General features: G+C 57.8%; 1 protein-coding gene across 10 annotated transcripts in view; it reads left to right on the plus strand.

Annotated features, from left to right (window-relative positions):
* The first annotated feature begins 1032 nt into the window (after nucleotides 1-1032).
* Nucleotides 1033-26542, plus strand: part of ELN (elastin) — a 32679-nt gene continuing 7169 nt past the window's right edge. For 2 of the 10 annotated variants that reach the window (XM_052659011.1, XM_052659045.1), the window contains exons 1-26: nucleotides 1033-1226; nucleotides 7312-7362; nucleotides 8445-8474; nucleotides 8995-9027; nucleotides 12402-12437; nucleotides 13126-13221; nucleotides 13465-13518; nucleotides 13600-13662; nucleotides 14358-14405; nucleotides 15381-15452; nucleotides 15667-15696; nucleotides 16176-16247; nucleotides 17091-17132; nucleotides 17545-17604; nucleotides 17874-17924; nucleotides 19369-19464; nucleotides 19550-19609; nucleotides 20162-20338; nucleotides 21346-21399; nucleotides 21973-22053; nucleotides 22290-22331; nucleotides 22733-22837; nucleotides 23532-23588; nucleotides 25193-25342; nucleotides 25434-25484; nucleotides 25996-26127. In XM_052659011.1, the coding sequence (XP_052514971.1) occupies nucleotides 1145-1226; nucleotides 7312-7362; nucleotides 8445-8474; nucleotides 8995-9027; nucleotides 12402-12437; nucleotides 13126-13221; nucleotides 13465-13518; nucleotides 13600-13662; nucleotides 14358-14405; nucleotides 15381-15452; nucleotides 15667-15696; nucleotides 16176-16247; nucleotides 17091-17132; nucleotides 17545-17604; nucleotides 17874-17924; nucleotides 19369-19464; nucleotides 19550-19609; nucleotides 20162-20338; nucleotides 21346-21399; nucleotides 21973-22053; nucleotides 22290-22331; nucleotides 22733-22837; nucleotides 23532-23588; nucleotides 25193-25342; nucleotides 25434-25484; nucleotides 25996-26127 (1825 nt within the window). In that variant the 5' untranslated portion in view covers nucleotides 1033-1144. The remainder of the gene's footprint in view (nucleotides 1227-7311; nucleotides 7363-8444; nucleotides 8475-8994; nucleotides 9028-12401; nucleotides 12438-13125; nucleotides 13222-13464; nucleotides 13519-13599; nucleotides 13663-14357; nucleotides 14406-15380; nucleotides 15453-15666; nucleotides 15697-16175; nucleotides 16248-17090; nucleotides 17133-17544; nucleotides 17605-17873; nucleotides 17925-19368; nucleotides 19465-19549; nucleotides 19610-20161; nucleotides 20339-21345; nucleotides 21400-21972; nucleotides 22054-22289; nucleotides 22332-22732; nucleotides 22838-23531; nucleotides 23589-25192; nucleotides 25343-25433; nucleotides 25485-25995; nucleotides 26128-26542) is intronic. The other 8 variants (XM_052659019.1, XM_052659028.1, XM_052659054.1 and 5 more) reach the window with 8 other exon arrangements.

Raw genomic sequence — 26542 nt, forward strand, 5'->3', positions numbered from 1 at the left:
ACAGGTGGGGGCCGAATGATACAGGTGGGGGATGTTGGGCCACTTATCAGTCTGAGTGGGCTCCCCCGCCCCCCTGGTTCTCTGCAGGGCACCTGGGGATCCAGCCTGATCTTAACCAGGCACTGTGGCCCGCATAAACTGCAGGGGGCTATATCTTCACCCGTGACAGACGGAGCCCCTGTAATATATCAGTCTCCAATGTGACCCCCCGATGCCCCAGGGAATGACACCAACAGGGTCTCAACCCCCAAGCCATTCTGCCGACAGCCACCTGGCCTCTGCAGACCTGGATCCTAGACCAACCCATCACCCCCTCCCCAGCCTCAGGCAGGAGGCTGTGACCTTAACCCACAGGGAATGGAGCCCTGCAAGGCATCAGGGGACCCTTCCCTGCACCCAGATGCCCCACGGGGGCAGCAGCAACACGGTCTCACCTTCCCAGACATTCTGCCCACAGCCCCTTGACCTCTCCAGACCCTGGCCTGGATGGACCCTGGACTCCAGGTCTAACCAACAGCCCCCTCCCCAGCTTTGGCCTGTCTCTGGCTGGGTCTGGGAGTGTTGAGGGAGTCTGGAGGGCCGAGGTGGGGGGGGCAGAGGCGCAGGACAGCTGGCCTGTGTCCCCACACTGGGCCCGGGGCCCAGCCGGAGGGGCGGGGGCCTGGCCACTCAGGCCTTGGCTGGGGCCGGATTTTTGGCCGGGCTGCAGGGCCCTCCCTCCTGCTTCCTCTCCTGAGGGCTGTCCTGGCAGAGGCCCCCCTCGCACTTTCTGGCGGGAACAGGGCCAGCAGCGAAAGAACAGCCGCAGAGGGAAAGCAAGAGAGAGATGGGGGGAAACTCTGTGTGTGTGTGTGTGTGTGTGTGTGTGTGTGCGCGCGTGCGTGTGTATGTGCGCGCGTGTGTTTTAAGGGAAAAAAAAAAAAGAGCCCACAGTCCAGTCCAGTCAGACCCAGCCTGGGAGGCTTGCGAGCCGGCCTTTCGTAATTGCCCCCTCCCCATGGCCCCCTCCCCGAGGCCACCCCCTTCTCCCGCCTTCCCGCCCGCCCTCTCTCCCTCCCTCCTTCCCTCGCAGCCGACGAGGCAGCAATTATGCTTTGGGGATAAAACGAGGCGCAGAGAGCGGGCTGGGGCATTTCTCCCCGAGATGGCGGGTCTGACGGCTGCGGCTCGGCGGCCCGGAGTCCTCCTGCTCCTGCTGTGCATCCTTCACCCCTCGCAGCCTGGAGGTAGGCCTCACCCTGTTCCCCTGAAGGACCCGCAGCCCTGGGGCCGCCCGCTCAGGTGGCTGGACCGACCGACAAGAAGGCGCCCTGCCCTCCCAGCACCCTCAAGGGGGGGTCCCAAGCAGGAGCCCCTCAGCCACTGGACCCTCGGAACCACCCCTCCTGGGAGCCAGCCGTTCGGAGCAGAAACCTGTCATACATTCGCCCCGAGACTCAGAATGGTCCCAGACCAGCGCCGGCTTCTGCTGCCCCCACAGAGCGGATGAACCTTGCTCTGTCCTGGGGGGCTCTCTCAGGATGGGGGTCCCGAGCACGCTGGGGAAGGGCTGACAAGGTCCCATCGGGTCTGTGAGCACCGGCAGTTGGCACACCTGTGGACCCAGTGGCTGTGCACACGTGCCCCAGGGACAGGGGAACTGGGCTGCAGGCCAGCTCTGCGGCAGTAAGCTCTCTGACCTCGGCAGGTTCCTCGTCCCCTGGGAAGTCGGGACCCGCTCCGGGTGATGTCAGGGTTAAGTTGATTGCAGGATTGCGGGTTGGAAAGCTGCCGCTGTGGTCTGTCCCTGATGAGAAAGGCTAGGACTTCTGAGCATGTGTGTAAGTGTGTGAGTGTGCGTGTGTGCACAAGTGTGTTACATGCCCTTGCACAGGTGTGCATGGTCTGTATATGTCCGATCGTGTCATCAGATAAAGGAGGAGGTTTCTGGGAGGGGATGAATGTTCACAGGTTCATCCCGGGACAGGTGTGTGTGTTTGTGTGTGAGTGTGTGTGTGTGTTGGAAGGAGGGGTGTTATAGGATATGTGAAAGTGCCTGTTAGCATGTGCAAAAGTCTGCCACCCAACAGGCATGTCCCCAGAGGCGATCTGGTGTCCAGGTGTCACTGGGTGTGGTTTGTCACTGAGCACGTGCGTGTGTGTGAGTGTGTGCATGCGAGTGTGTGTGGTATGGAACACCAGCAAGGACAAGGAAGCTGGGGAGGTATCTGTCTCCTGGCAGAGGGAGAGCCCTGCGTGCTGGGGGCCTGCGTGAACCTGGGGGCACTCCCGGGCCACCTGGCATGTTCCCTGCCCTAGTCCCAGAGGACGCCCCTCTCCGGGCTGCTACGCACCTTGGGGGGGACTCTGGGAGTGGTCCCCCAGCGTCCCCCGAAGGTGCTCCCGGCCGTGGGGAGAGAGAGGTGCAGGCAGGCTCCTGAACCTTTGGTGGGGTAGCCTGGGTGGGGTCTGGTTTCCAGGAGAGTCCTCTTTGCCATGAAAACCAGTGGGGTCCAGTGTCTGGATGGGGGAGCCTCTGGGTGGAACAGGGCCAGGCTGGAGGGCAGGAGCAGGAGCTGGGCAGGGGCAGCAGCTGTTTCCGTGAGATTGACCAGCAGGGCAGGACCGCTGGGAGCAGGGGCTTCCTGCACAGAGGTCAGCTCCCGAATCTGGACAAAGCTGTGGGATGCTGGCGCAGCATCAGGTGGGGCCCTGCGGGGGGCAGAGAGACCATCCCATGGGAGCAGCCGTCCCCAGGCCTGAGATGGCAGCTCGGGTCCCATCTGAACCTCCTCCCCGGAGTCTGGCCCCTGAACACCTGCCTTCCCAGAGACGGCTCCTCGCTAGAGCATGACACGTAGCCCCCGCAGAAACCCTAAGAGGAGAGAATTTTTATCTACGCTCCACAAACAGGGAGATTGAGGCTGAGGCAGGCTAAGGCAGCACCAGGGGGTGAGTACCAGCCAGCTCATCCCTGGCTAAAGGATGAGGGAGGTGGGGGCCAGGTTCCAAGCGGCATTTGGGAAGGAGCAGGCCTGGGACTGAGTACTCCAGGGTGGGCCTGCCCTAAGAAGAATGCACCCTCAATGACCGGGCTAAATGCTCCGCTGGCCCTGTTCTTTTTTTGCAAACATAAATCTCAGCTCTGTCCCGGGTGGTAGAGTAGCCGGGTCCAAATAAGGGGTGTGTGAACTGATGCGGTCTTCTGGGGTTTGTGCCCAGAGCCTCCCAAAGGAGGGGCCCCCTCCCACATGCACAGGCTCGTACAAGCACACACACACTCACACCTGCCCGGCTTTCCTGAAGGATGTCACCCTCATGGGTCCCCCAGTCCCAAAGAACCGTGTTGCCAGTGGAGACAAAACAGGGACAACCCAGGAAGGCTCTGCGATGGAAGGGTTGTCTGGACCCATTTAAGATGGGTCAAAAGTAGCTTTGAAGATCATTTGCCCCAGACTCCCTTGCCATTTAAAGAGAGAGAGAGAAATTAAATCAGTTATAATTGGGACCAGCTGCCCCAAACCCCCAGAAATTTTATCATTTTAGCTTTGGGTGGTTTTTCATTTTTGTTTTTCTGATTTTGGAACTGAAGATGGTTTTGAAACAGGGATTTTTTTTCAGCCTATTGGAATTACACAGGGAACTTGAAACCTTTCTGACATGCGGTCTCACCCAAAAATTCTTGCTTTACTCGGTCTTAGGAGGGACCCAGATGTGTAGGTCTTGTTAAAGCTGCCGCCCAGGTGACTCTGAGGGGCCTCCAGGGCCTCGGACCCCCAGTTTAGGGGTTGATGCTGCTGTCTGAGTCTGCTGGGGCCAAGGCAGGAAGGCAGGCGTACCCGAGGGGAGGGAGGGGACAGACTCAGTCACTGAAGGGCGGATTGTTTTTGAAAAGCCCTTGGCAGCCTTTCTCCATGCAAACAACAAACAGCTTCATGTGGTCTTATCTGCTCCCCAGGCGGGCCCCCCTGGACTTGGAATTGGCAAAGTCCCCTGCCAAGGCCTGCTGGCCCTCTGCTTGCTCCCAAACAGCCATCTCCCAGCTCTTTGAACCCGGAGCCCAGGCAGAAGGCCCTGTGTGTGACTGGGGTCAGCTGTGGGTACCTGGCCAGGCATTTCATCCCTCTGGTTCATGGATGGTTTCTCTGGCTGTAAAACAGGGAGAAGCATCCTTGCCCAGCATACCTCCTAGGGCCAGTGGGTGACTCCAGCAATGTCACATTGCAAGTAATACATCAAGTAAGAGGACTACGGGAATGCGAATTTTAAAAACCATATATTCTCTTATTGGGGATTTGCTAGCGTGAACTAATATCAGCCTTTGTAATTCATACACATTTATAAGGTTTAATTTTTCTCTTGCCACTCATGCCACGTTTTGTCTAATGGGGAGGCAGCCTATGTGTAAACAGAGACACAGTAACGGAGGGAGCTGACAAGACAGGGAGAGGGGGTGATGTAGAGGAAATCCAAGAAGGCTTCATGGCAGAGGTGACATTTGAGTTAAACCTTGAAAGAAAATTAAATGTTTGAGGGGCTTCTGTGGATGGGAGGTGAGCCTCAGTCTTTGGGGCTCTGGGGGGAAGAACTGGAAAGCGGAGCAGATTCTACCTCAATAGCAGGGAGAACTCTCTGTTGGTAGAGCTGATAGCATCAGGAGGTGGTGATTTGCCTGTCACTGGAGGCGTGCAAGCAGAAACACAAGATGTTCGCAGAGGAATTTCAACCCAGGCCAAAAGACTGTTATGATCCCTGAGAGTCTAGGACCATGATTCTAAGATGCAAGAGACAAGTTCCACCCTGGGCTAGCTGGTGAAACAAGCCAAACCCACATAAAACAAGACAAGTATGCTCCAGGCCAACTGCTTTGGGCCAGCTGAGCAGTGGGAACCACAGGCTCAGAGACGGCAGGGGGGAGAAGTTGAGCCCAGTCTCGGTGGAAGGGTAGGACTTGGAGAGAGGAAAGAGCATTCCTGGCAGGAGGAACAGCTCAGGCCAAGGACGGGAGGTGGGAAGCAGGATGACCCTTCGCATGAGGGGCAGGAGAGGAAAGGCCTTTGATCACCACCAGTCTTATTCTGTTCTCACCTCTCCTGTCCTCGAGAGGGGCCCGGCGGGGGTCCTTTACGCCCACTAAGGCTTCTCCGTTTCCTCAGTGCAAAACGGGGATCAAAACCTCTGGCTCCGTGGGCTGTCATGGTTCAGGCATGGAGTTTGGCAGACACTGTTGGGCTCTGAATCATGGAGGTGGAGAGCAGGGAGAAGAGAGAGCTGGGGAGAGCCGGGTAGGCCCTGGGGAGAGCGAAAGCAAAAGAGGAGCTGGCCGATCCCAGGATGGGCCCAGCCCCTGCGCTGAGGGGAGAACAGAAGCCCAGGAGAGGAACTGGGGGTTCAACCAGACTAGCCTGAGGTGGGGAGACCAGTAACCTGGTTGGGGATGGAAGAGGTCAGACCAGACCTCCAGGCAACTTCCTTGCCTCCCCTCCACCAAATTCACCCATCCTTTATTGAGCACCTATCCTCTCCCTGGCCCCAGGCCATGTACTGTGAAGTAGAAACAAAGTGTCAGTCATTAATTAATTTATTTATTTTGGAGCAATTATTGAGCCAGGGCAGGTCTCTGGAACTCTTTGACAAGGCAGCAACCTGGCAAGGCAGAAGCTATTAACCCCACATTGCTACAAAGGAAACTGAAGTTCAGAGAGGTTAAGTGACTTGCCTGAGGTCACACAGATGGTAAGAAGTTGGCACTGCCAGGATTAGAGACCAGATGGGTCTGTCCTGAGCCCTTTGCTCCCTCTGCCCACCACATTGTTCTTGCAGCCCCCTCACCCCGACTCTGGAGCCAGAGAGTGGAGGGGTGAGGAGAGAGGAGGGGGAGGGGAAGGAAGGGGAGGAGGGAGAGAGGCCGAGGCAGAGAAAGGCACACACGAGACAGTGCTCAGAGCTGGAAGCCCGAGCCAGAGAAGGCATCAAAGGACCATGTGTGCGCCTGGCAGTTGATGACAGGGCCCGAGCGCCCATTCCCAGCAGGCCCAGCCTCCTGGGCCACCACTCTGAGCCCCTCAAGGCTCTGAGCAGATTGTTTAGGCACTCCAGGCCTGGATCATAGTGCCTGGGGCGGTGGGGGGAGGGGTGGGGGGTGGGGGGGCGGGGGTAGGTGGGGGGGGCGGGGGTGGGCAGGGGGCGGCTCAGGGGCTCAGGCTCAGGGGCTCAGGCTTGGGTGGAGGGGCGGGTGGCGCCGGGGCTTTGGCACAGGGGGACCATGACAGCTTGGCATCCTCCACCCTCCTGGGCCATGGCTGAGGCTGACCAGGCCCTGGGGCCAGCAGGCCCAGCTGTGCAGCACAGCCAGGCCACAGAGGCCAGATGTCTGCTTGGCATGCTGGGGAGCTGCCCGACATGCTCCCCTAACTCCGTCCGTTCAGCTGTGTTCAGCTGGGTGGTGCTGGGGCTCAGGCTGGGGCACTGGCAAGGCGGCTTGTCAAGGGGCCATTCAGTGGTGGTGGAGTCAGGGCCTGGTCTGCACCAGGATTGTCTGTTGCCATGACTACACATAGGCTGGGTCTGGGGCCCGGCCTCCCAGTGTTCCCCTGTGAGAGCTTCACGGGTCCGTGGGGACTGAACTCGTGATCCGGGCTGGGCAGACGGCCCCTTTGGCCCAGCCAGTGAATTAGCTTTTCCTTAGGAAACTATTCACTTTGCTCATTCATGGTGTCCCCCTCTGGGCCCCCGCACCTCCTTAGACAGCTCTGTGTCAGACAGCCAGAGCCCCACCCAAGCTCTGCTGCCCAGCGGCTAAGGACGCTGACCTCATGCTTTCCTATCAGTGTGGGAATGGCTGGGCCTCGGCTGGCAGCAGCCGCATTTCCTTACCGCTTGCTGTCACAGCCCGGGCCTGCTCTCCCACAACGCTGGGTCCTGCCCACGCCGCTCAAGGCTGGAGAGATGTGGAGGCCCAGCCAAAGGTGCTCAGACCCAGTCCTCGGCCAGACCCTCTCCAGGTAACACAGTGTGAGCCATTTGCTCAGAGGAGTGACCTGGCTTTGAATCCAGCCTCCATCTATTTGCAGCTGTGTGACCCCCAGCCCGTGTCTTAACATCTCTGAGCCTGAATTCACATCTGCTAAATTGAAGTTAATAATTCCTGCCCTTCCAAACTTACTGGGCCATTTTGAGGAGCAGGAAAGAGAAAATGCTTTGAAAATATAAGGTGCTTGAGTGATATTGGTTACTTTGCAGACACACAGTATTGTTGCCATCATCCCTGTCTTTTATCATTAGCTTTTAATTCATTCTGGCTCATGGGGGACTCTGCCTCCTTCCTTCCAGGGGTCCCAGGAGCTGTTCCTGGTGGAGTTCCTGGAGGCGTCTTCTTCCCAGGTAATGTACATGAAATTTGCACGTGCCCAGGTAAGACAGATGCTGATTAAATTTGCAAGAGGCAGACATGTGAACACTGCAAAAGGGAAAAACATTGGCATGCCCGCCGCAGAGGACTCATCAGTCACTCCTGTATTAAAAAGCTGTTTACATAATGCTGTTCTACAACTACTGAGCATAAATTTTCTAAAAGATGAAACTCAGTGCTTGGAAAACGGGAGGAAAGTGGCCGCCTCACTGATCCTCTGTTGTTTACTCTTCAAACCATTAACCCCACTCTCGGGAATCCATTCAAAGGAAATAATTGAAAAGAAGAGAAAAAAAAAAAGCCATCTGCCCCAAGGTTCACAGGAATGTTACTAGCAAAAATGCAAAACAAGAAACCCGCTTGACAGGAGGGTGTGATTAAGTAAACTAAGGTTATGCAACTACTACAAAGTATGCATATGCTTTCTGTTGGTCAAGTGATTTTCAAGTAAAAACAATATAAAAGCAAGAGCAAGGTGCAGATGAAGAAAAAAAAGGAAAAAAAAAGAAAAAAAAAGGGCAGAATGTTAGCTCAATGGCATGGCTGGGGGGCGGGGAGCGGGGGGGGGGTGGGTAGAGGGGGAGGCAATCTTGTCCTTTAATTGAGAAAAAAAGCATGATGTTTTAACGTAGATTGAAAAATCACAAGTAATATTTTCAATACTTAAAAAGTGTTTAAGGGACTTCCCTGGTGATGCAGTGGTTTAGAAAGCACGCTTTCACTACAGGAGGTACGGGTTCCAGGTTCAGGGGACTGAGACCCCTCATACCGCACAGTACAGACAAAAAAAAAAAACAAAGAATAAAAGGGGTTGAGCATTCAGAACTCATGTGGAAGTGAAAGAAGCCACCAGCACATTCCCAGGCACACACAGAGGCAGGAAACTTTGGCCAGATGAGACAAGAGGAAACAGAGGCTCACAGAGTTCAAGGCTTGCCCAAGATCAGTGGCTAGGCAGCGATGGATTTGACCATGGGTCAGTGGATGGCTTCTTGGCAGGGACCTTGATGGTTTTCCCTCTCTCTCTCTCTCTCTCTCTACCGTGCCAACACAGGGGCTGGTCTTGGAGGTCTGGGAGGAGGAGGTGAGTTCAAACACCAAACTTGGCTCCTCACTGATGGGGTCTGGGTCTCAGCCTAATCCACACATATCCTTAGACCTCAAAGCTCAGAAAACCCAGGCATTAAGGGGTCCCTCATTTCCCAGACTGAGCGTCTAGTGAGGAGGGACTTTTCTAAAAGCTAGATCCCCCAACCCCCTAAGCCCTTGCCCCCTAAGCTCTTGCCCCCAGTCTCTTTTCCCTGGGGGGCCCTGCCTTCTTTCATATTTCTTTTGATCTTTAGTAATATCCATGCAAATCCAGCTGAGTGGGAACCATCACCCTCTTCAGAGGTCCGATAAACAGTGAGAGAGGGGGAAACCCCAGGTCAGGATGGGACCTGGGCCCCCCACCCAAGCATCTGGGTGCTGAGCTCCCAGCAGCTCCTTGTACATAGGGGAGGACATTCTTGATCCCACAGTGAGACCCCACAGTGCCCTGTGGGGATCGTAGGTGGGCTGGGACTCCCCATTAACGACTATCTCTTCCCTCCTTCCCTCCGTAGCACTGGGCCCTGGAGGCAAACCAGCTAAGCCAGGTAAGCCCTGCAGCCTCTGAGCACTGAGCTAGGGCCAGGGGGCAGGGGAGGGAAGGGGCCACAGAGCCCTAAACCGGGCCTGTGGATGGAAGGAGGGAGTGAGGTGGTGGACGGACCCTCCCCTCTAGTCAACGCCTCCCAGGACCAGGCTAGGACCGAGCTCCAGGGCTTCCAGGGTCAGGAGGCTAGAGGCAGCACAGTCCTCCCTGAAGACGGGGTGTCCGGCACCCACTCTGCCCGGGCCTCTGTGCCCCCCGAGAGTCCCCTCTGCACCAGATCCCAGAAAACAGCCCTGGTGCTGGGGTCAAAAGTCAGAAATGATGTTCCAGTGGCCACCAAGTCTGTGAATGTCACTCTGGGCTCAGACACAGATAATTGGACCCTGGCCTCTGCCTGAATGATCCCAGACTCCCAAATGAAGCCCTCTCTTACTCCAGGCCAAGATCTCGGTTATTCTTGACTCTGATGATCCACTCTGAGCCCTTATCCTGACCCCAGGCTGACCCTTGACCCCAGATCAAAGCCCTGCACCTAACCCTAGGCTGCACCCTGACCCCAAGCCCCTTTCAGCTGTGCTCCGACCATGGAGTTTTCCAGTAAGATGTGGCTGGCTGTTTCCTGGCCCACAGGGCTGCAACCACTACTAGGTCCACTAAGCTCCAGAGAACACACCACCCCCGCTCCAAGGAAAGAGGGAGGGTGCGTTCCTCTGGGAAGTCCTGGTGGATAAGGAGCAGGTGGAGGAAGGGGTGTCTCCGTCTGGATTTATGATCTGATCAACATGAGATATAGCCTTCCCCCCCCACCTCCCCACCCCGCTCCATGTCTCCCTGGCTTTGAAGCCTGAGACTCCAGGACAGTTTGCATGTCCAACAGCTCTTACGAAATCCAACCCCCCCCCCACCTCAATGTTCGATGATTCAAGTGCAAATGAATCTACAAGACCCAGATTCCCCTTCCCTGCAGCCCCATCTGGGTTGTGAAACGCTAGGGTTGGGGCCAGGCAAGAGAGAGAGAGACACAGGAGGGCAGGAGGCCTGGGCAAAGGGTTTACTGGGGTCTGTAGGAGTCTGCAGGGCTGGGAGCCCTTTGGGATTCACTGCTTATCCCAGCAGAACCTGTTTCCTATCTTCTTAGAGGAGTGAATGATCTTAAAAGGGTCTTTGATGGTGGAGAGAGAACAGAGGAAAGGCTAGATAAGCAAGAGAGTGGAATTAGGATCGCACGTATCTGGAAAGACCCAAACGGAGGAAGTCGTGACCACAGAGCTAGAGGAGGGACTGGTTGATCCCGCTGGCAGCCGGGGACACACGGTCGGCTGTGATGAAACACCAGAGAGAAGACTGAGAAAACTGCACACAGTTGCAGTTGATAAAGTGAAGCTTTGAGTAACGAAAGATTGAGCGTAGACTTCCAGAAGGACTTCCAGCTTGGGGTGAAGATGTAGACCGAGAGGAAAGTCAGGACCTCGACTGATGAAAAGCGACTGGACTCCATGACCTCCCAGAGCTTATCTTTCAGCCTTAGGACTCTGGGCTCCAAAGGCCTGGACTGGGCCACAGTGCCCCCCAACACAGGGCATGCCCAGGAGAGATGCAACTGGGCACAGGCAGCGAGTGTCATGCCTGGGAACAACTAATCCCTTGGCGAGCAGAGGGTGGGTGGCCTGGCAGCTGCTCCACGTGGGCCTCAGTGGGCTGGCCCCGCCTGGGCTCTCAGTGGGGGACCAGGCAGCTGGGACCCAGCACCACCCCCACCCCCAGCACCGGCTGAAGGCCAGTCACCCACCAAAGAGCCCAGGAAAGAGCAGGGGGGACATCCAGTGGTCACCCCAACAGGCTGCAGACACAACATGCCCTCTGCTCACAAGCCCTGTGGTCCCAGGAAGGTTAGGGACACGCCGGCCCTTTTGTATGTGGGGAAACTGAGGGCAAGTGACTTGCTGTTTCACGCAGCGAGCAGCGGTGGGGCAGCAAGATTTAAATCCAGAGCTCAGTGACTCTGGAGAGTGACGGTTGGATAAGCCAGGCCTCTCGGGGCTCCCAACCTTGGCCATTCTCACCCCTCTCTCCTCCTCACCCCTCTCTCCCTCTTTTCAGGGGCTGGACTCCTGGGGGCATTTGGGCCAGAGAAGTCCACAGGAAGAAGGGGAGCAGGGGTGGGACTCTGCTCAGGCTGCAGGGCAACCCTGGGGGGGAGCACGGGAAGAGGGCAGATGGCTGCAGAGAGCCACCTGCCCCCACCCCACCCACCCAGCCTCTTCTCGCTTCCTGGCCGGTCCCCATCCTCTCCTCCTGGCCCCTCTGCGGTCAGGAAAGGCCAGAGGGTGTCTGCTGCCCTGCTGGACCTCAGGAAATAGGCCAGGCTGGAGAGAAACACCCTCGACAGAGTTGGGGTGGGGCGGGGCCGGCAGCACTGGGAAGTGAACCCAGGCACACCCCGGGCCCAGCCAGACCACACCACACCTGCCCGGAAGGGAGATGGGCCGGAGGCAGAGGCCCATCTCACAGAGGGCCTGGCTGGCTTTCAGACGGGCCAGCTCACATAAGTAGGAAGTGAGGCCAGGGGACCACACCCAGAGAAAGGCAGGTGAACTCTCCGGGGCTCAGCTGTCCTGCTTGTTTGGGGTCGGTCCCCGGAGAGGCTGCCCCTGAGCTTGGGACCCTGGTGACCAGGACTGGCGCTTGTGGGAGAGATTCTCACATAATTGGAAGCAAAGTCGGCACGGTTGTGAACTCCAACCTGATTGCCCATCGGTCCTGGCCAAAGCCGTGGAATGTCTCCTGGAGGGAGAACAGCAGCGATCGAGCCCAGATGTGGGAAGGAGAGAGCCAGAGGGACCCATTTGGCTTTTTATAAACATTTTAGCATCTGTCTGCAGGCAAGGAGGCTCCCAGACTGCAGGGCAGGCTAGATGGACGACAAAAAGGGCTCCAGATACAAGGGAGAGGGTGTGGGCTGAGCCAGGGGACTCCTGCAAGGAAGCCGAAGAAAGGCCTGGGGTGGGGCTGACGTGGGAGCAGGGCAGGGCTTGGCCTGGCCTTGCTGGCAGCTTCTGCTCAGCTCCAGCCCTGAGAGAAAGCCCTTCTGGGTCCCCCGTTAGCTGGCAGGACTTCTAAGGAAACTGAAAGGTCTGGTTGGGATCAACACAGTGGCATCCACATGGCACAAAGCAGTTGGTTACTAAACAGTGGTGACTATCTTACCAGGATTGGCCGCCAAGTACTGAAAACTTGAGTCCAGCTTAGAGACCTGAGTGACCACACACAGATCCCAGCATTGCCGGGTTTCGTGAGTCCCTTCCCACCCTGGGCCCAGGAACAATGGCCTACACCAGCCTCCCCTCACCTAGCTCTGTGTTCTTTTCCCTACAGGTGTCGGAGGGCTCGCTGGCGCTGGCCTTGGGGCAGGTTAGTGTTAACATCCAGGCAAGATGCCCCTCTGGGCCATCGGGGGTACAAGCAGTCAGGGGTACAAGGGTGCAGACCAGGCCTGTCCTGGGCACTGGTGTAGGGGGTAATGCTAAGACCACCTGCCTGGGGCCCCGGGAATGACAGCTGGGTCTTGGTGCTATTATACTGACGAGGTGGCCCTAGCAGTGAAGGACCCGCCTGCCAATGCAGGAGACATAATGAGAGGCAGGTTCGATTCCTAGGTCGGGAAGATTCCCCTGGAGAAGGGCATGGCAACCCACTCCAGGATTCTTGCCTGGAGAACCCCGTGGACAGAGGAGCTACAGTGAGCTACAGTCCATGGGGTCCCAAAGAGTTGGACATGACTGCAGCAACTTAGCAGGCAGCACGGAAGAAGAGCTAGAAGGAAGCAGCCCCAGGAGCCCAAAGAAGTCACCCGACTCAGCGGGGCTTCAGGAAGGCTTCCTGAAGAAGGGAGGTGTGGAAGTCTGACCCCAAAAGATCCCTGTAGCTTGTCAGGCTGAGAGGAGCAGCCTGGGCCATACTGCATCTCTGACTTTGAACCCAGTCCTGGGAGCAACAGTCACATCTTTGCACGGAGCAGAAGAGCCTCAGATGTACCTCCTGGACGGGGCGGGCCAGGGCTGGGCTGGGGGAAGGACCTCACCCATCCTCCTCTCTGCAGGGCTTGGGGCTTTTCCTGCAGGTGCCTTCCCAGGGGCTCTGGTGCCCGGTGGCCCGGCTGGCGCTGCTGCAGCCTATAAAGCTGCTGCCAAGGCCGGTGAGTATTACCCTTTGGGACGTGCCGTAAGCCCTCTGGCCTCTGTGGGCTCTCCACCTTGCAAAGAACCTTTCCTGGATTGGGGAAGCGGTGAACAGGATCCTCAGCTCCAGTCTCCTGGGGGTGATGGGAGGCAACCAGCTAGGTCTGAGTCTCAAAGTGAGGCATAGGCAAGGCCAGACCTCAGTCCAGCGGCCTCCTGCCTTTCGCGGCTCCTGGTGTGACTTGCCTCCGCCTCTGCAGGTGCTGCTGGTCTCGGCGGGGTCGGCGGCATTGGTGGCTTAGGAGTGTCTACAGGTATGGAGGCGAGACCTGGGTGGCCTGGGGGGAGGTCGTGGGAGGAAGGGAGCCCCTCTGATGTGGCCCCTTCCCCTCCAGGTGCGGTGGTGCCTCAGCTCGGAGCCGGAGTTGGGGTTGGAGCGAAGCCTGGGAAAGTGCCAGGTCAGTGGACGGAGTCTCTGGGACTGGAGGGCAGAGGTCAGGGAGAGGCCAGAGCTCCCAAACTCCCTCACCCCAGGGCAGGAAGGTCAGGGCCTGGCTGCAGCGGGGCAGGGGTCAAGGGGCAGAAGCAGGCCCAGAGCGTGATCCCGGGTCCCAGACAGGGGTGAGGGACTCCAGCTATCCTTCCAGGCCCTTCCTCCAGGACCTTGGAGCAGACGTGAGAGACAGGCCCTGTGGCAGGCATCTGGGTGACCGATGGGGACGCTGAGGCGCAGAGCAGGGAGTCAGTGCAGCAGGGCCCGCCCAGTCCCGACGGGGCTGGGGTGAAGCCCCATCCGGTGCCCGTCCCTGCACACCAAGCCCTCAAGGAAGTGACTTCAGGTTCAACTGAAGGCGGCTTGAGTCCGCACAGCAGGGAGGGAACATCTGGAAGCTGTTAGCCCCGAGGTGGGCTGGGCCGGCCATGTAAACAGGCTCCAGGAGACAGGACAAATCCACGCACAGAAGGATCTGCAGATGACTTCCGGAACTCGTGGGAGGGGGGGCCTGCAGACGCCACACACATGTCCCTGGCTCTTCCCCAGGGGCAATCCTGGGGGGCTAGCTCAGGAGCCTTGGGGCTGCTGTAGAGGGCAGGGCCAGTAGAGGCTCCTGGAGGCAAGACTGCTGCTCACACAGTTTTCTTTTGGCCGTAGGTGTGGGGCTCCCAGGTGTATACCCAGGTGGAGTGCTCCCAGGCACAGGTGAGAGCAAAGAGGAAAAGGGGAACACTAACTCGAGGAGAGCAGCCCCTGGCAGCCTCCCGAGGGGCCCCCAGCTCCCCCAAACAGTGGCCACCGGAGTCCTGACAGGCACTGTTGCCCCAAGCATCAAAGCTCAGGCCACAGACCTAAGATAGCTCTGGTTGTCTTTCCCCTAGGAAGACCAGAGAGCTCCTCCCAGCCCAGCCTCCCCAGAACCCCAAGCCAAGGCCCAGACCCAGACCAACATCACAGTCTGTGGTGGGTCTCCGGGGACAGACCGAGTCCCCAGCGTGGCCAGCTGTTTCCCAAACGCCATGAGTCACCAGGGGGGCCCGCCCAGCACATCCGCCCTGCAGGAGACCCTCGGAGTTGCCCTCTCAACCTCTTTCCCCGCCATGGCCTGGCTACCCTATGCAACATGTGACCTCCTGAATTCCCCCAAAACCCCAGCCTCAGGCTGGCTGGGTGGGATTGGCTGACAGAGGGTCCCCCTCGGCCCCCCCGGCCCCTCCCTGCCATGGTGGCCCAGCCCCGGTGGGGGAGAAAGGAGAGGTGGCAGCACGGAGCGCTGGAGGCCTCCCAGCCAGAGCAGATGACGGCTTCGTGTTTGGTTGTGAATCGCATCCAGAGAGAGCCCCTCCCCCTGCCGAGGGCACAGCCCTCCCCAACCTGCAGCCTGCTCCCTTGTCTGTCTGCCTTCTCTGATGAGGCTGGGCAGGGCAATGGGAAATTAACTCCAGTTTAAGAGACAGGCCAACAGAAGGGCTAGGAAATAGGATTAAAACTTCTGACCTTGGGGCAGACAGGGCAGAGAAGTCACCACCAGAGGGGCCCTCTACCCACCCCATGAGCCACGCCAGTAGCTGACATTGAAGGAGGCCAGCTGTGTCATGGAGGGTGGGTGCGGTGCCAGGCTGGCCCTTCCAGATTGGACCTTCCCCACCCTCATCGCCAGCCTCCTCTTTGTCCTCTCAGGAGCTCGGTTCCCGGGTATAGGGGTACTCCCCGGGGTTCCCACTGGAGCAGGAGTCAAGCCCAAGGCCCCAGGTATGTGGGACTCTCTGATTACCCTCAGTCCTGGGTTGAGCGGGGCAGGGAACTTGGGCTCAGATGGGTGGTGAGAAATCCCCAATGTGTTTGTGATGAGCTGAGAGGTCTGGGCAGAACTGGCCACGGCTTGGGCCAGCACTCCCCTCACTGGAGCTGGGGTGCCCTGGGCCCGTGGTGGCCAAGCCGCAGTGATGGCTCCTTGTCATTGCAGGTGCGGGCGGAGCTTTTGCTGGAATCCCAGGTAAGGCAAGGCTGGGTCCCTCCACGCCAGGGAGGGTGGGCAGGCCCATGGGTGGCCAGCCAGGCAGGGACTCCTGCCCTGGGAGGAGCTGAGCACTCCCACTGCTCCAGGCCTTGGACCGGCTTCGGCACAAAGTGGTGTCTGTCACAGGCCTGCTTCCCCTGCCCCAAACCCCTGTCTGGCAGCCTAGAGGAGCCCAGAAAATGCAGCAGCCTGTGCCAAATGGCGAGAGGGCTGCAGTCTCCAAGTGTAGCCCAAGCCACAGGAAGGGGAGCATCCTGCAGCTTCCTGGAGGAAGCGGCCCATCGCTGGGCGTTGCTCAGCTGACTGATGACATAAAGAGGCAGGAAGGCCCTCAGTCTCTTTCTGGATTCCGATGCCATGGGAGCTCATTCTAGTCTGAGGAGAAAGTGGAACTGGAGGCTGGAGGCATCACAGGGGCTCCTGGCCTGATTGTTTTGCTCTCCTTGTTCCCTCAGGAGTTGGACCTTTCGGAGGGCAGCAGCCTGGAGTCCCGCTGGGATACCCCATCAAGGCACCCAAGCTACCAGGTAAGGCAGGCAGAGGATTCAAGAGACTCCATTCACTGGGCCTCCCTGCTGGGAGGTCAGCTTGAGAGGGGACTTGTTTGCCCACCTGTATCTTGGGGTGGCTGGAGAGGGTAGTCAGGAAACCTGGGTAATTTTGCCCACTTCTGGTCAACAGCAAAAGAAAGCAGGGAGGAACGAACTTCCCTCACGGGTCCAGTGGCTGAGACTCCACACTCCCAGTGCAGGGAGAAGGCTGGGTTCGAGCCCCGGTCAGGGAACTAGAGCCTGCACGCTGCGGCTAAAAACCCCCCATGCCTCAACTGAGATGCTGCAAAGCCAAGTAAAGAAAGAAATATTTTCTTAAAAAAAGAAAGAAAGCGGGGAGAGACCAACATCTTGCAGGTGCTGGCCTCCCATACACACACATGCATCCGTGTCCACACACACACACCCACGCACAGAGACCCGTAGCCCCGATGGGAAGCCATATGTGTTGATGGTAAGAAACACCATTCACTGGAAAGAAACCTCTGATGTCAGTCCATTCCAGCTGTCAAGCTCACATGATGATGAGCTATTTCTTGCTGGGGAAGAGAGTAAGGAAGACCTCAGACTTGGGGGCCATGGCGGGTAGAAGAATGGCCATCCCTTTGCGCCCTAGAGTGGGGCGTCCTCTCCCCGCTCCTCCTCCAAGGCCTTGGCTCTCCTGAGAGCCTCTGGAAGCAGCTCAGGACCCTGGTGGACGGAAGGAGGCCTCAGGCCTCAGTGCGTGTGGGGACTAGGTGTGTCTGCCCAGGTAGCGGGGGCCCGGTGAGGCGTGGGGCCGCCGGGGGCAGCCGCTGAGCCCACGCTCCATCTCCCCAGGTGGCTATGGACTGCCTTACAGCACTGGGAAACTGCCCTATGGTAAGGCCCTCTCAGACTGGCGGGCTTCTGGCTCCTTCCAGCCGCAGGGTTCCAGCCAGGGAGCTGTGGCCCCAGTCCAGGGCTAGGAGAATACCAACTGGGGGGTAGGGTGGGTGTGCAGTCTCAGAATGGGAGCCCCCTAAGGAGGGGGACATGGAACTGGGACTCAGGACAGCCTGGTTCTCAATCCTGGCCCTTGCACTTATCACCAGGCCTTGAGAAAACAGGTTTTCTTCTCGGAACCTCAGTCTCTTCATCTGTTAAATGGGAATAACCATTCCACACATGTTTGTATTTAACTCTGGCTGGGGGTGACAGGTGGAGGCTCTGGGTGGCCTGGTCCTTGAAGGGCAGGGGAGGGGGCAGCCGCCATGAGATCGCATGGATGCCCACTGAGCCTCTCCTGTCACAGGCTATGGGCCTGGAGGAGTGGCTGGTGCCGCAGGCAAGGCTGGGTATCCAACAGGGACAGGTAAGGAGAGCCTCACCCCTCCGCCAGCCAAATAACTCAGGCTCCAGAAACCCAGCCAGCCCACCCTATATCCAGACCCTGGTCTGAGTCTAAAGAAGGACCCTTGTGGGGCAAGGCAGGAAGCTGGGGCAGCTCTCCCAGCCTCTGCTTGCTATATGCCCCACATCCACACCCAGATATGAACCAGTTGGTTTTCTTGGGCCTGGAAGAGATGGGCTCTGGAAATGCTGGGGCACACTTTCCAGTCTCTCCCCTTCCTCTTCCCCCAGGGGTTGGCCCCCAGGCTGCAGCAGCAGCGGCTAAAGCAGCAGCGAAGCTTGGTAAGTACCCCTGGAGCCCCTGCCTGCTAGCTGCCAGCCCTTCAGCCTCACCATGCTATTACCACAGAGAGCCTAGTTATCCTATTAACTAACCAAGGTGGCCCCTCCTCGCCACGCCCCTGTTTATCTGGCTGTTTCAACACCACCCGTTCCTACCTCCCTCCCCCCATTCATTCTTCCTTCCACCTGTGCCTCCGCTCCACCCTCCAATTCTCCATCCCTCCATCCCTCCATGCATCCACCCACCCCTCCACCCATCCATTCACCCATCCCTCCCTCCTCGGTCCCTTCCTCCCTCCATCCAGCCATGAATCCGCCCCTCCCTCTGTCCATCTAGCCACCCATTCATCTCTCCATCCACCCATCCACCCACCCCTCCATCCATCCATTCATCCATCCCTCCATCCTTCCCTCCTCTATCCTGCCCTCCGTTTCAGAAACCAGGGACAGATAAGGGCTCTGCTGAAGAATTTCAGCACTGTCGTGGGGCTCAGGAAGAGGGAGACGTTGCTTCTATCTGGAGATAATCAGGAATGGTTCTCAGAGAAAATGATATGATTCATAGCCTTAGAATATAGGTAGAGAGTTTGCTGGGTGGTTAAAATTGAAAGGAGCAAGCAGAGGGAATGGGTAAGGCAGTGGTTAGAAAGATCATTTTAGGTGGTGCATGTATGAGCGTTTAAACAGTTTAATAGTTGAGTATCAATTTAATATATACTATAAAACTTTTAACTAGCGCCTCAAGCCCACTATCCCTTGGCTAGTCGATGTGGCATGGCCTTCCCTCGGGCCATGCATGGGCCGAGTGGGCCCCTGGCGATTCCCCAGTTCAGAGTTAGATCATGGGGGTGAAGTCTTCACCTTCAGCCCCAGTCCCAAGGGATCCCCTTCTTGCAGTCATGATGGGATGGAAGATGCCTGCCCACTAGCCCAAGGGGGCGAGAATGTGGAGGGAAGCAGTGAGTTGGAGGCCTGCCCCACAGAGGTCCTCTTCCAGGCCCCCAAGGCTGGAGGGGATGGCTGGAATGTGGGAGCAAGAGAGCGGGGCGGCGAGGGGCTGCGAGAGCCAGGCAGCCGGGCGCTTGGATTACAAACTTGGCCGCGTGTTCGGAACAGAGAGAGGAAGTCTTGAACATTCTTGCAGGGGCCCCTCTGGCCCGGGGAGCGGCCGCTTGTGGTTTCTCAGTATGTGGCAGTGATTAGAATGGGATTTGTCTGAAAACATACGAGTCCCTTAATGAGGCTGTTGAAATGGACACTTTAGGGGTGAGTCAAGAAACAGTGGGGTGGGGGCCTCTTCCCAAGCAGTCCCGGCCGGAGATGCCTGGGCCTCATTCCCAGAGGAGATTGCAGCGGTGAAAACACCAGTGTCCAAGCAGCCTTCCTGCCTGGCTTCAGGAGGGGCCCCTGGGAGCCACATCTTCACTGTCCCCGCTCCAAACAGGTGCTGGAGGAGCCGGAGTTCTCCCTGGCGTTGGTGTTGGTGGTGCTGGCATTCCTGGCGCGCCCGGCGCAATTCCTGGCATTGGAGGCATTGCAGGTAGGGTCCATCCCAGCAGGCGGTGAGGGGTGTCCTTGAGAAGGTCGCAGGGAAAGGGCCTCACCCTCTGCCGCTTTCTCTCCAGGGGCCGGGGCTCCAGACGCTGCTGCTGCTGCTGCCGCCGCCGCTAAAGCAGCCAAATACGGTGAGTGTCCCCGGAATGGGCAGTGCCAGGGCTCCAGCCAGCCCCAGCCTCAGCATGCACCTTGGAAGGCTCCAGGCCTATAAGGCTGGATGGACTTTGTCTTTGTCAAGCTGGGGCACTGTTCCCCCCCCAACCCCTCAAGCATCATGGTCATGCCTCCCTGCCTCTGTCCAGGAGGCTCTGTCCACTGCTCTCCACTGATTGGCCCCGCAGTGTGGGCAGGGACCCTGCTGACTCCTCCCACTTTACCCCCTGGGCCACTCACAGCTGCTGTACCAACTGCCTGGGCCCAGTAGAGCATTCTGAATCTGCTTTAGACTTAGACCTTGCTCTTCCCAGCCACAGATCCAAACCCCTAGAGCTCTGTCGGGGTTCCCTCAGTTCCCTCCCCTTCTCTCGGGTGACTTGGATCCACACAGAGGCAATGCCCCCGCAGCTAGCATCCTGCACACAGGACCCGCAGCTCCTGAAGCTCCCCAAAGTCATGCTCCCGAAGGCCCCCCTGAGGTTCCCACAGGGTCCAGGCCAGAACAGCAATCCTTCCATCCACAGGCGCTGCTGGAGTCTTTGGCCCAGGAGTAGTTGGCGTCCCAGGAGCTGGAGTACCTGGTGTCGGGGTCCCTGGTGTTGGGGTTCCAGGTGTCGGGGTCCCTGGTGTTGGGGTTCCAGGTGTCGGAGTCCCAGGTGTTGGAGTCCCTGGTGTTGGGATCCCTGGTGTCGGAGTTCCAGGTATTGTATGCTCGGATATCATAGGTGGACCAGCTGAGCTTGGCTATGTGTGTGCACACATGTTTGTGTGTGCAAGAGAGAGATGTTAGAAATTACTGCCAAGACTTTCTGATTCTCCTTAACACATCACCCTTCTATCCTCTTCTCTCCATACCCTTGGTCATCTTCTCTTTCTTGGGCTATAATTAACTACTGCCAGCCTCTTATCTTCTCCAATTTACCTTCTGGTTGTCAGTATGCTCCATGTCTTTTTCATCTCTGTGCTCCCAGCCCTTCACAGAATATGTGTTCAGTAAAAGGTGGATAGATGGGTGGGTAGGTGGAAGGATGGATAAATGTCTGGGGAGATGGATGGATGGATGGATGCGCAAATGGGCAGCTGGGGAGGTAGGTGAACAGCCAGGTGGATGAGTAGGCAAATTGATGGATGAGGGAATGGATGATGGGTGGATGAGTGGAGAGATAAAAAGATGGGTGGTTACATGGATAGATAAATAAGATGGGTAGAATGGTGGATGGCAAGATAAATGGGTAGATGAAAAGAGAGATGGATAGGCAGGTAGGGACAATATAAGTGGTTAGAATGATGGATGAATGGATGGATGGTGGATGAGCAGATGAACGGGTAGGTAGAAGGCAAATACAAAATAGATAGTTGTTTACACATTTAGATGAGAGGATAGATAGGCAGGCTGATGGATAAATGGATGGATAAATGCATGTGTGGGTGGCTGGAGAGATGAGTGGTTGAGTGGGTAGATTGAGATCAAAAGATAGACAAATGGACAGACATTTGGGAAGGTCAGTGGGTGGATGAATGAGTGGCTGGGTAGACAGATGGACAGATGGGTAAGTGGAGATACGCGTGGGTAAATGGATGGACAACCCTGTGTTGGCTCAATAGATAGAAAGAAGACGGACTGAAAGTCAGAGGGGTATATATCTACATATCCCGAGTGTCCACTCCACTCTCCCCTGAGCATTGGGGTCTCTCTTGGTCTCTCCAGGGGCCGTGTCACCAGCCGCAGCTGCTAAAGCAGCGGCCAAAGCAGCCAAATTCGGTGAGTGCCCAGCGGACAGCTCCGCCCCGCCCTGTTCTGGCCTTTACTTGGACTCCGGGACCTTCATCTTCTACTCCCCATTGTACAGCCCAGAGAAGGGGAGTGACCTGCCCCGGGCCACACAGCAAGTCACTGGCAGAGCTGGGACTTGGACCCCTTGGGCCCCAGGATGATGTGTCCCCCAGGTGTCTCCCACCACGAGCCCGAGGGCCTGAGTGATAGTAGAGTCCCAGTATGTCATTCCCAGTGGAGACAGTGTCCCTGACCTCCCTGTCCTGGCCAGGACCCTCTCAGAGGAGAGCCCCAGCCTGGCGGGGGATAAGACTGCACAGTCTGCCCATCACCAACAAAGAGACCCTTCCCCAGCTGCTCAGAGGAGAGAGGGGATGGGGACACACCAGGGGGGGTCAGGAGGGAGGAAGCTGGTGGGGCTCAGGCATCTCATGGCTTCCTGTCCTTCATGGACCAGACTTGCAGGGAGGCTCGCATGCTCTCCCCAATCCAGCATCCCCCAGAGCCCGCCCCAGCCTCTGCCACTAGACCCTTTACCACTTGATTCTTTTCCCTCCTCAGGGGCCAGAGGCGGAGTGGGAGTTGGAGGCATTCCCACATTCGGGGTTGGCCCTGGGGGCTTTCCTGGCTACGGAGACGCAGGTATTCCAGGAGCCGGCCTTTCCCATGAGACTTAGTTCCATGAAGGCAGGTGGTGGTGGCAGGGGTGGGGACAGGGAAAGGGATGGAGGCTGGGAGGGTAGACTGAACTCTGGGAACTCAGGCAGGACGTGGGGGAGAGCGCAGGGCAGGCCTCCCGTGCCCTTGGTGCACAGCCAAGGGCACAGCCCAGCTGAGATCCAGCAAGGTTTCTGAATCTCTTTCTCGATTCCCCATAGCAGCAGCTCAGGCAGCTGCCGCCGCCAAGGCAGCCAAGATCGGTAAGTGCCCCAGCCCTGCGTTCCCTGCCCCCTCCGCCTCCCCTCCTCCCTACTCCTCCCCCCAGGGCCAAGCCCTCCCCGCTCCCCTCCACAGCCAGGCTCTCCTGTGGGGGCCAAAGCTCAAAAATCAGAGCAACCTCACACTCTTGGCCTCTGGGGCTGAAAAGGCCGGGGTTAAGTCAGACGCCCCGGCCCCATTTTCCAAAGCCACAGTGAACATTTCTGCCCTTTTCAATTGCCCACTATTGGGGTCATTGGTACCTGGCTCATCATCCCCCATCCCGCACCAGTGAGTCAAAGGTGCCCGGACGATACCCGGCCATGATGCAGCCCCCACCTCCACCCTCGGCTCCCCGGGGGGGTGCTTCAAGGGCAAAGCTGCATGCTCTTCATCCTTCCAGGTGCTGGGGGAGTAGGAGCCCTGGGAGGGCTGGTACCAGGTGCCCCAGGAGCAATACCAGGTGTGCCGGGTGTTGGAGGTGTGCCAGGTGTTGGAGGGGTGCCAGGTGAGCTGTATCCCAGCCCAGACATGGGTTTGGTTTATCTCATGGAAGGGTCCCATTTTACAGATGGCAAGACTGAGCCCAGAGACAGGGGTAGAGAAAAAGGGATTTCCCATACTTTGAAGGGAAGTGTCTCCATGGGATTCCAGATCACTGAGTGAACCCAGAAAGTCTCCTCCCTGCCCTCAGGGATGCTCAGGATGTCAGCCTGAGAGGCAGCAGAACTCTGCTTGGCTGGGGTTTGGGGAGACCTCATTCATCCCCCGCCCCACCGGGCCTTTCTGCTTTCTGATCGGGTGGGAGGGCCTGTGTTAGTCTCTGTTTACCCGGCACTCTTTCTCCAAAGGGAGGAAATGAGATTAATTTACAATCCTCCTTGTCGGTTTGTGGGTTTTTTCCCCACCAGAAGAGTTCTCTTCTGCATTTCTTCTTCTTTCTGGGTGGAGAGGGGTGGGAATTCCCCTTTTGCATTTCTCCCCCAAGAAATAAGCCATTTCCTCCAATAGCCACAGAGTCAGAGCTGCTTCTCAGGGAGAGGACATGCCCAGAGCAGCTGGCGGGCCATCTCAGTGCAGGCCTGAGAGAGGGGGCAGTTCCCGAGATATGGACTCTGTGAAGTCTTTCTACCATGGGGGATGGAAGAGAGAGGGGAGGGGTGCTGGGGACCGCTCCCCATCCTTAATCTTCGCCTTTTCAGGGGTTGGGGCTCCAGCAGCTGCAGCCGCCAAAGCGGCCGCCAAAGCCGCCCAGTTTGGTAAGTTGTTGTTGTTTCGTCCCTCATTCGTGTCCAGTTCTTTGCGGACCCATGCCTGTGGCCTGCCAAACTCCTCTGTCATGGGATTTTCCTAGGCAAGAATACCAGAGTGGGTTGCCATTTCCTTCTCCAGGGGACCTTCCCTACCCAGGGATGGAACCTGCATCTCCTGCATTGGCAGGTGGATTCTTTACCACTGAGCCACCTGGGAAGCCCCCTGCCAATTCTGCCTCCGAGCCTGATCCCAGAGCGCTGCTCTCTCATATCTCTGCTTTGGAGTCTGAGAGCACCCCTCTCCAATGTGACCTCTCCAAGCTGTCACCTTCTGGGCCTGAGCCTTCCTCACAGGTCTTGGCCCATCCAAGCACTTTGAGGGATGGGGGAGAAGTTTCTGAGCAGGAAGACAAAGAGAGAAGAGATGCCGGAGAGCCCTCCAGCACCCACCCCCACCCTTCCCAAAGCCCTTGCTGCCTTCCAGTCCAGCTGGGGCCTTGCCCTGTTTCTGGAACAGGCGCTGGGCTTCTCCGAGCTCCCACCCACCCTGAACGACAGCGGTGCTCTCACTCCCTGACTGGGCTCTGCATCTCCTGCTTCAGCCGAGGGCCACCCTGGCAGCCCCAGGCTCCCACACCCTCCTGAATATGGCACAGTGAAACAGCTCACTTTAGACCCCAGCTGCATGCCAGAGAAATCTTAACCTCAAGTCTGTTTAATTGCTGAGTCGTGCCTGATTCTTTGTGACCCCATGGACTGTAGCCCCCCAGGCTCCTCCGTCCATGGGATTTCCCAGGCAAGGATACTGGAGTGGGTTGCCATTTCCTTCTCCGGGGGATCTTCCCAACCCAAGGATCGAAACCACATCACCTGCCTTGACAGACAGCTTCTCTACCACTGAGCCACCAGTGATTCCTAAACTCAGATATGGCAACTCATGTTTGTAAAACTACTATTTGCTGAAGGCTTCCCTGGTGGCTCAGACAGTAAAGAATCTGACTGCAATGTGCGTTCCATCTCTGGGCCAGGAATCTCCCTCCTGTTTTCTTGCCTGGGAAATCCCATGGATGGAGGAGCCTAGTGGGCTACAGTCCATGGGGTCACAAAGAGTCAGGCATGACTGAGCTACTAACACTTTTCACTTTCAGCATTTGCTGAGGTAATCCTTACACCAGCCTTATGAGAGTGGTTCTGTTGCACCCATTTCGCAGATGTGGAAACTGAGTCTCCAGGAGCTTAAGTATCTTGCCCGTACTCATGTAGCTAAATGGTGGCTGAGCTGAGCTTTGGAGCCGGGCCTGCCTGTCTTGCCAAACTCCCTTCACTACATGTTATTGCAGTCGTTTGGTTGCTACTTGAGTCTGCCTGTATCAAAGGGGTCCCTGGAACTCCGAAAGTTGAGCTCCTGATCTTGCACAGACCTCTTATTAGGGATGAAGAAGCTGAGGCCCATCAAGAGAAAGTAACTTGCCCAAGGTCACACGGCAAGTCTGTGCCCAGCTGGAACAAGGATCCAGGGTTCCTGACCCCCCAGCCAGCTGCTCTTTCCATCAGCTTCTGTCCTCCTTGGTCAGGACTTGGTTAAGGATTGGCTCTGCTCTCTTTCGCAGGATTAGGCCCTGGCGTCGGCGTGGCTCCCGGCGTCGGCGTGGCTCCCGGCGTCGGCGTGGTTCCCGGCGTCGGCGTGGTTCCCGGCGTCGGCGTGGCTCCCGGCGTCGGCGTGGCTCCCGGCATCGGCCTTGGCCCCGGTGGTGTCATAGGTAAGCTGTGTGAATAAGTGGGCCTGAGTGAGGGTCCTCTGACTCCTCCAGGGGTGCCATCCTTAAACCTCATCCTCTCCCTCTCCTGCAGCCCCAGCTGCAGCTAAGTCCGCTGCTAAGGCCGCCGCCAAAGCCCAGTTCCGTGAGTGTTCTGCCTGCTTTCTCGGTCTGGTGTGACCCCAGCCTGAGCTGGGTTCCTGGACACCCAACCTCTCAGACCTGCCCTTCAGCCTCCTGAGGCCCCTCAGGCCGCAGACATGGGCATTAGAAACAGATTTAGCATAAGGGAGACCCCACACCAGCCGAGTGACCTCTGATGTCCCTGTGTGGTACCGAGGGCACCTGCCAGGGAGGCTTGTTAGGGGAATCAAATGAGTTCATCCAAGAGGGAGGGACAGAAGGTGAGGCTGAAAAGGGCAGTGGTGTCCAGCATGTGCGGCCCTGCATGACAGTCTGGGGAGGGGCTGGACTTGGTGGTCACTGTGAGTTTTAGGAAAACTGGTGGCAGTGTAGAGGGCAGATGAAAGGGACAAGGCCCCTGCATGAGACTGGGCCCCTTCTCCTGGGCCCTGACTCAGCTTCCTGGGCAGGACACCCTCAAAAGGGCCTGTTTCCTGTCTGCCGCCGTCACCCCACTCCCCCCTCTCCCGCAGGGGCTGCCGCTGGCCTTCCCGCTGGCGTTCCTGGCCTTGGAGTGGGCGTGGGAGTTCCTGGCCTTGGAGTGGGTATTGGTGTTCCCGGCCTTGGAGTCGGGGCCGGAGTTCCTGGACTTGGGGCAGGGGCAGGTAAGGGGCCTTCTGGGGGCTGAACAGCAATGCCCCCCGAGCCCAAAGGAGGCAGGGCTCTCTCCCCAGCACGTCCTCCAGCATCTTCGCAGCGAAGCTTATGATAAATGCTGTTAGATCCTACTGAGCCGTCTGAGACAACTGGGGTAAGAGGTAGGGGGCAGGCCAGGTGAAGGGCTCCAAGCTGAAAGGAAGCCCACCACCCAAGGAAGGAGGGTGGGGGTCCCTGGGGTCAGTGGAAGTGGTTGGGCCCACTTAGCTCCCCTTCAGCAGTGTGCAGGGGCACGAGGAACTCTAGTTCTTCATCTCCTAGTTACACCAGCCTCGGGCAGACCGTGCTGGTCCTCGAGGAGCCAGCAGAGGATAAAATGGAAAGAGGAGGCATAGTTCAGCCCTCAAGCACCCCCAGACCAGA

This window comes from Budorcas taxicolor, chromosome 2 (genome assembly GCF_023091745.1).
Source record: "Budorcas taxicolor isolate Tak-1 chromosome 2, Takin1.1, whole genome shotgun sequence".
NCBI classification, from domain to species: Eukaryota; Metazoa; Chordata; class Mammalia; order Artiodactyla; family Bovidae; genus Budorcas; species Budorcas taxicolor.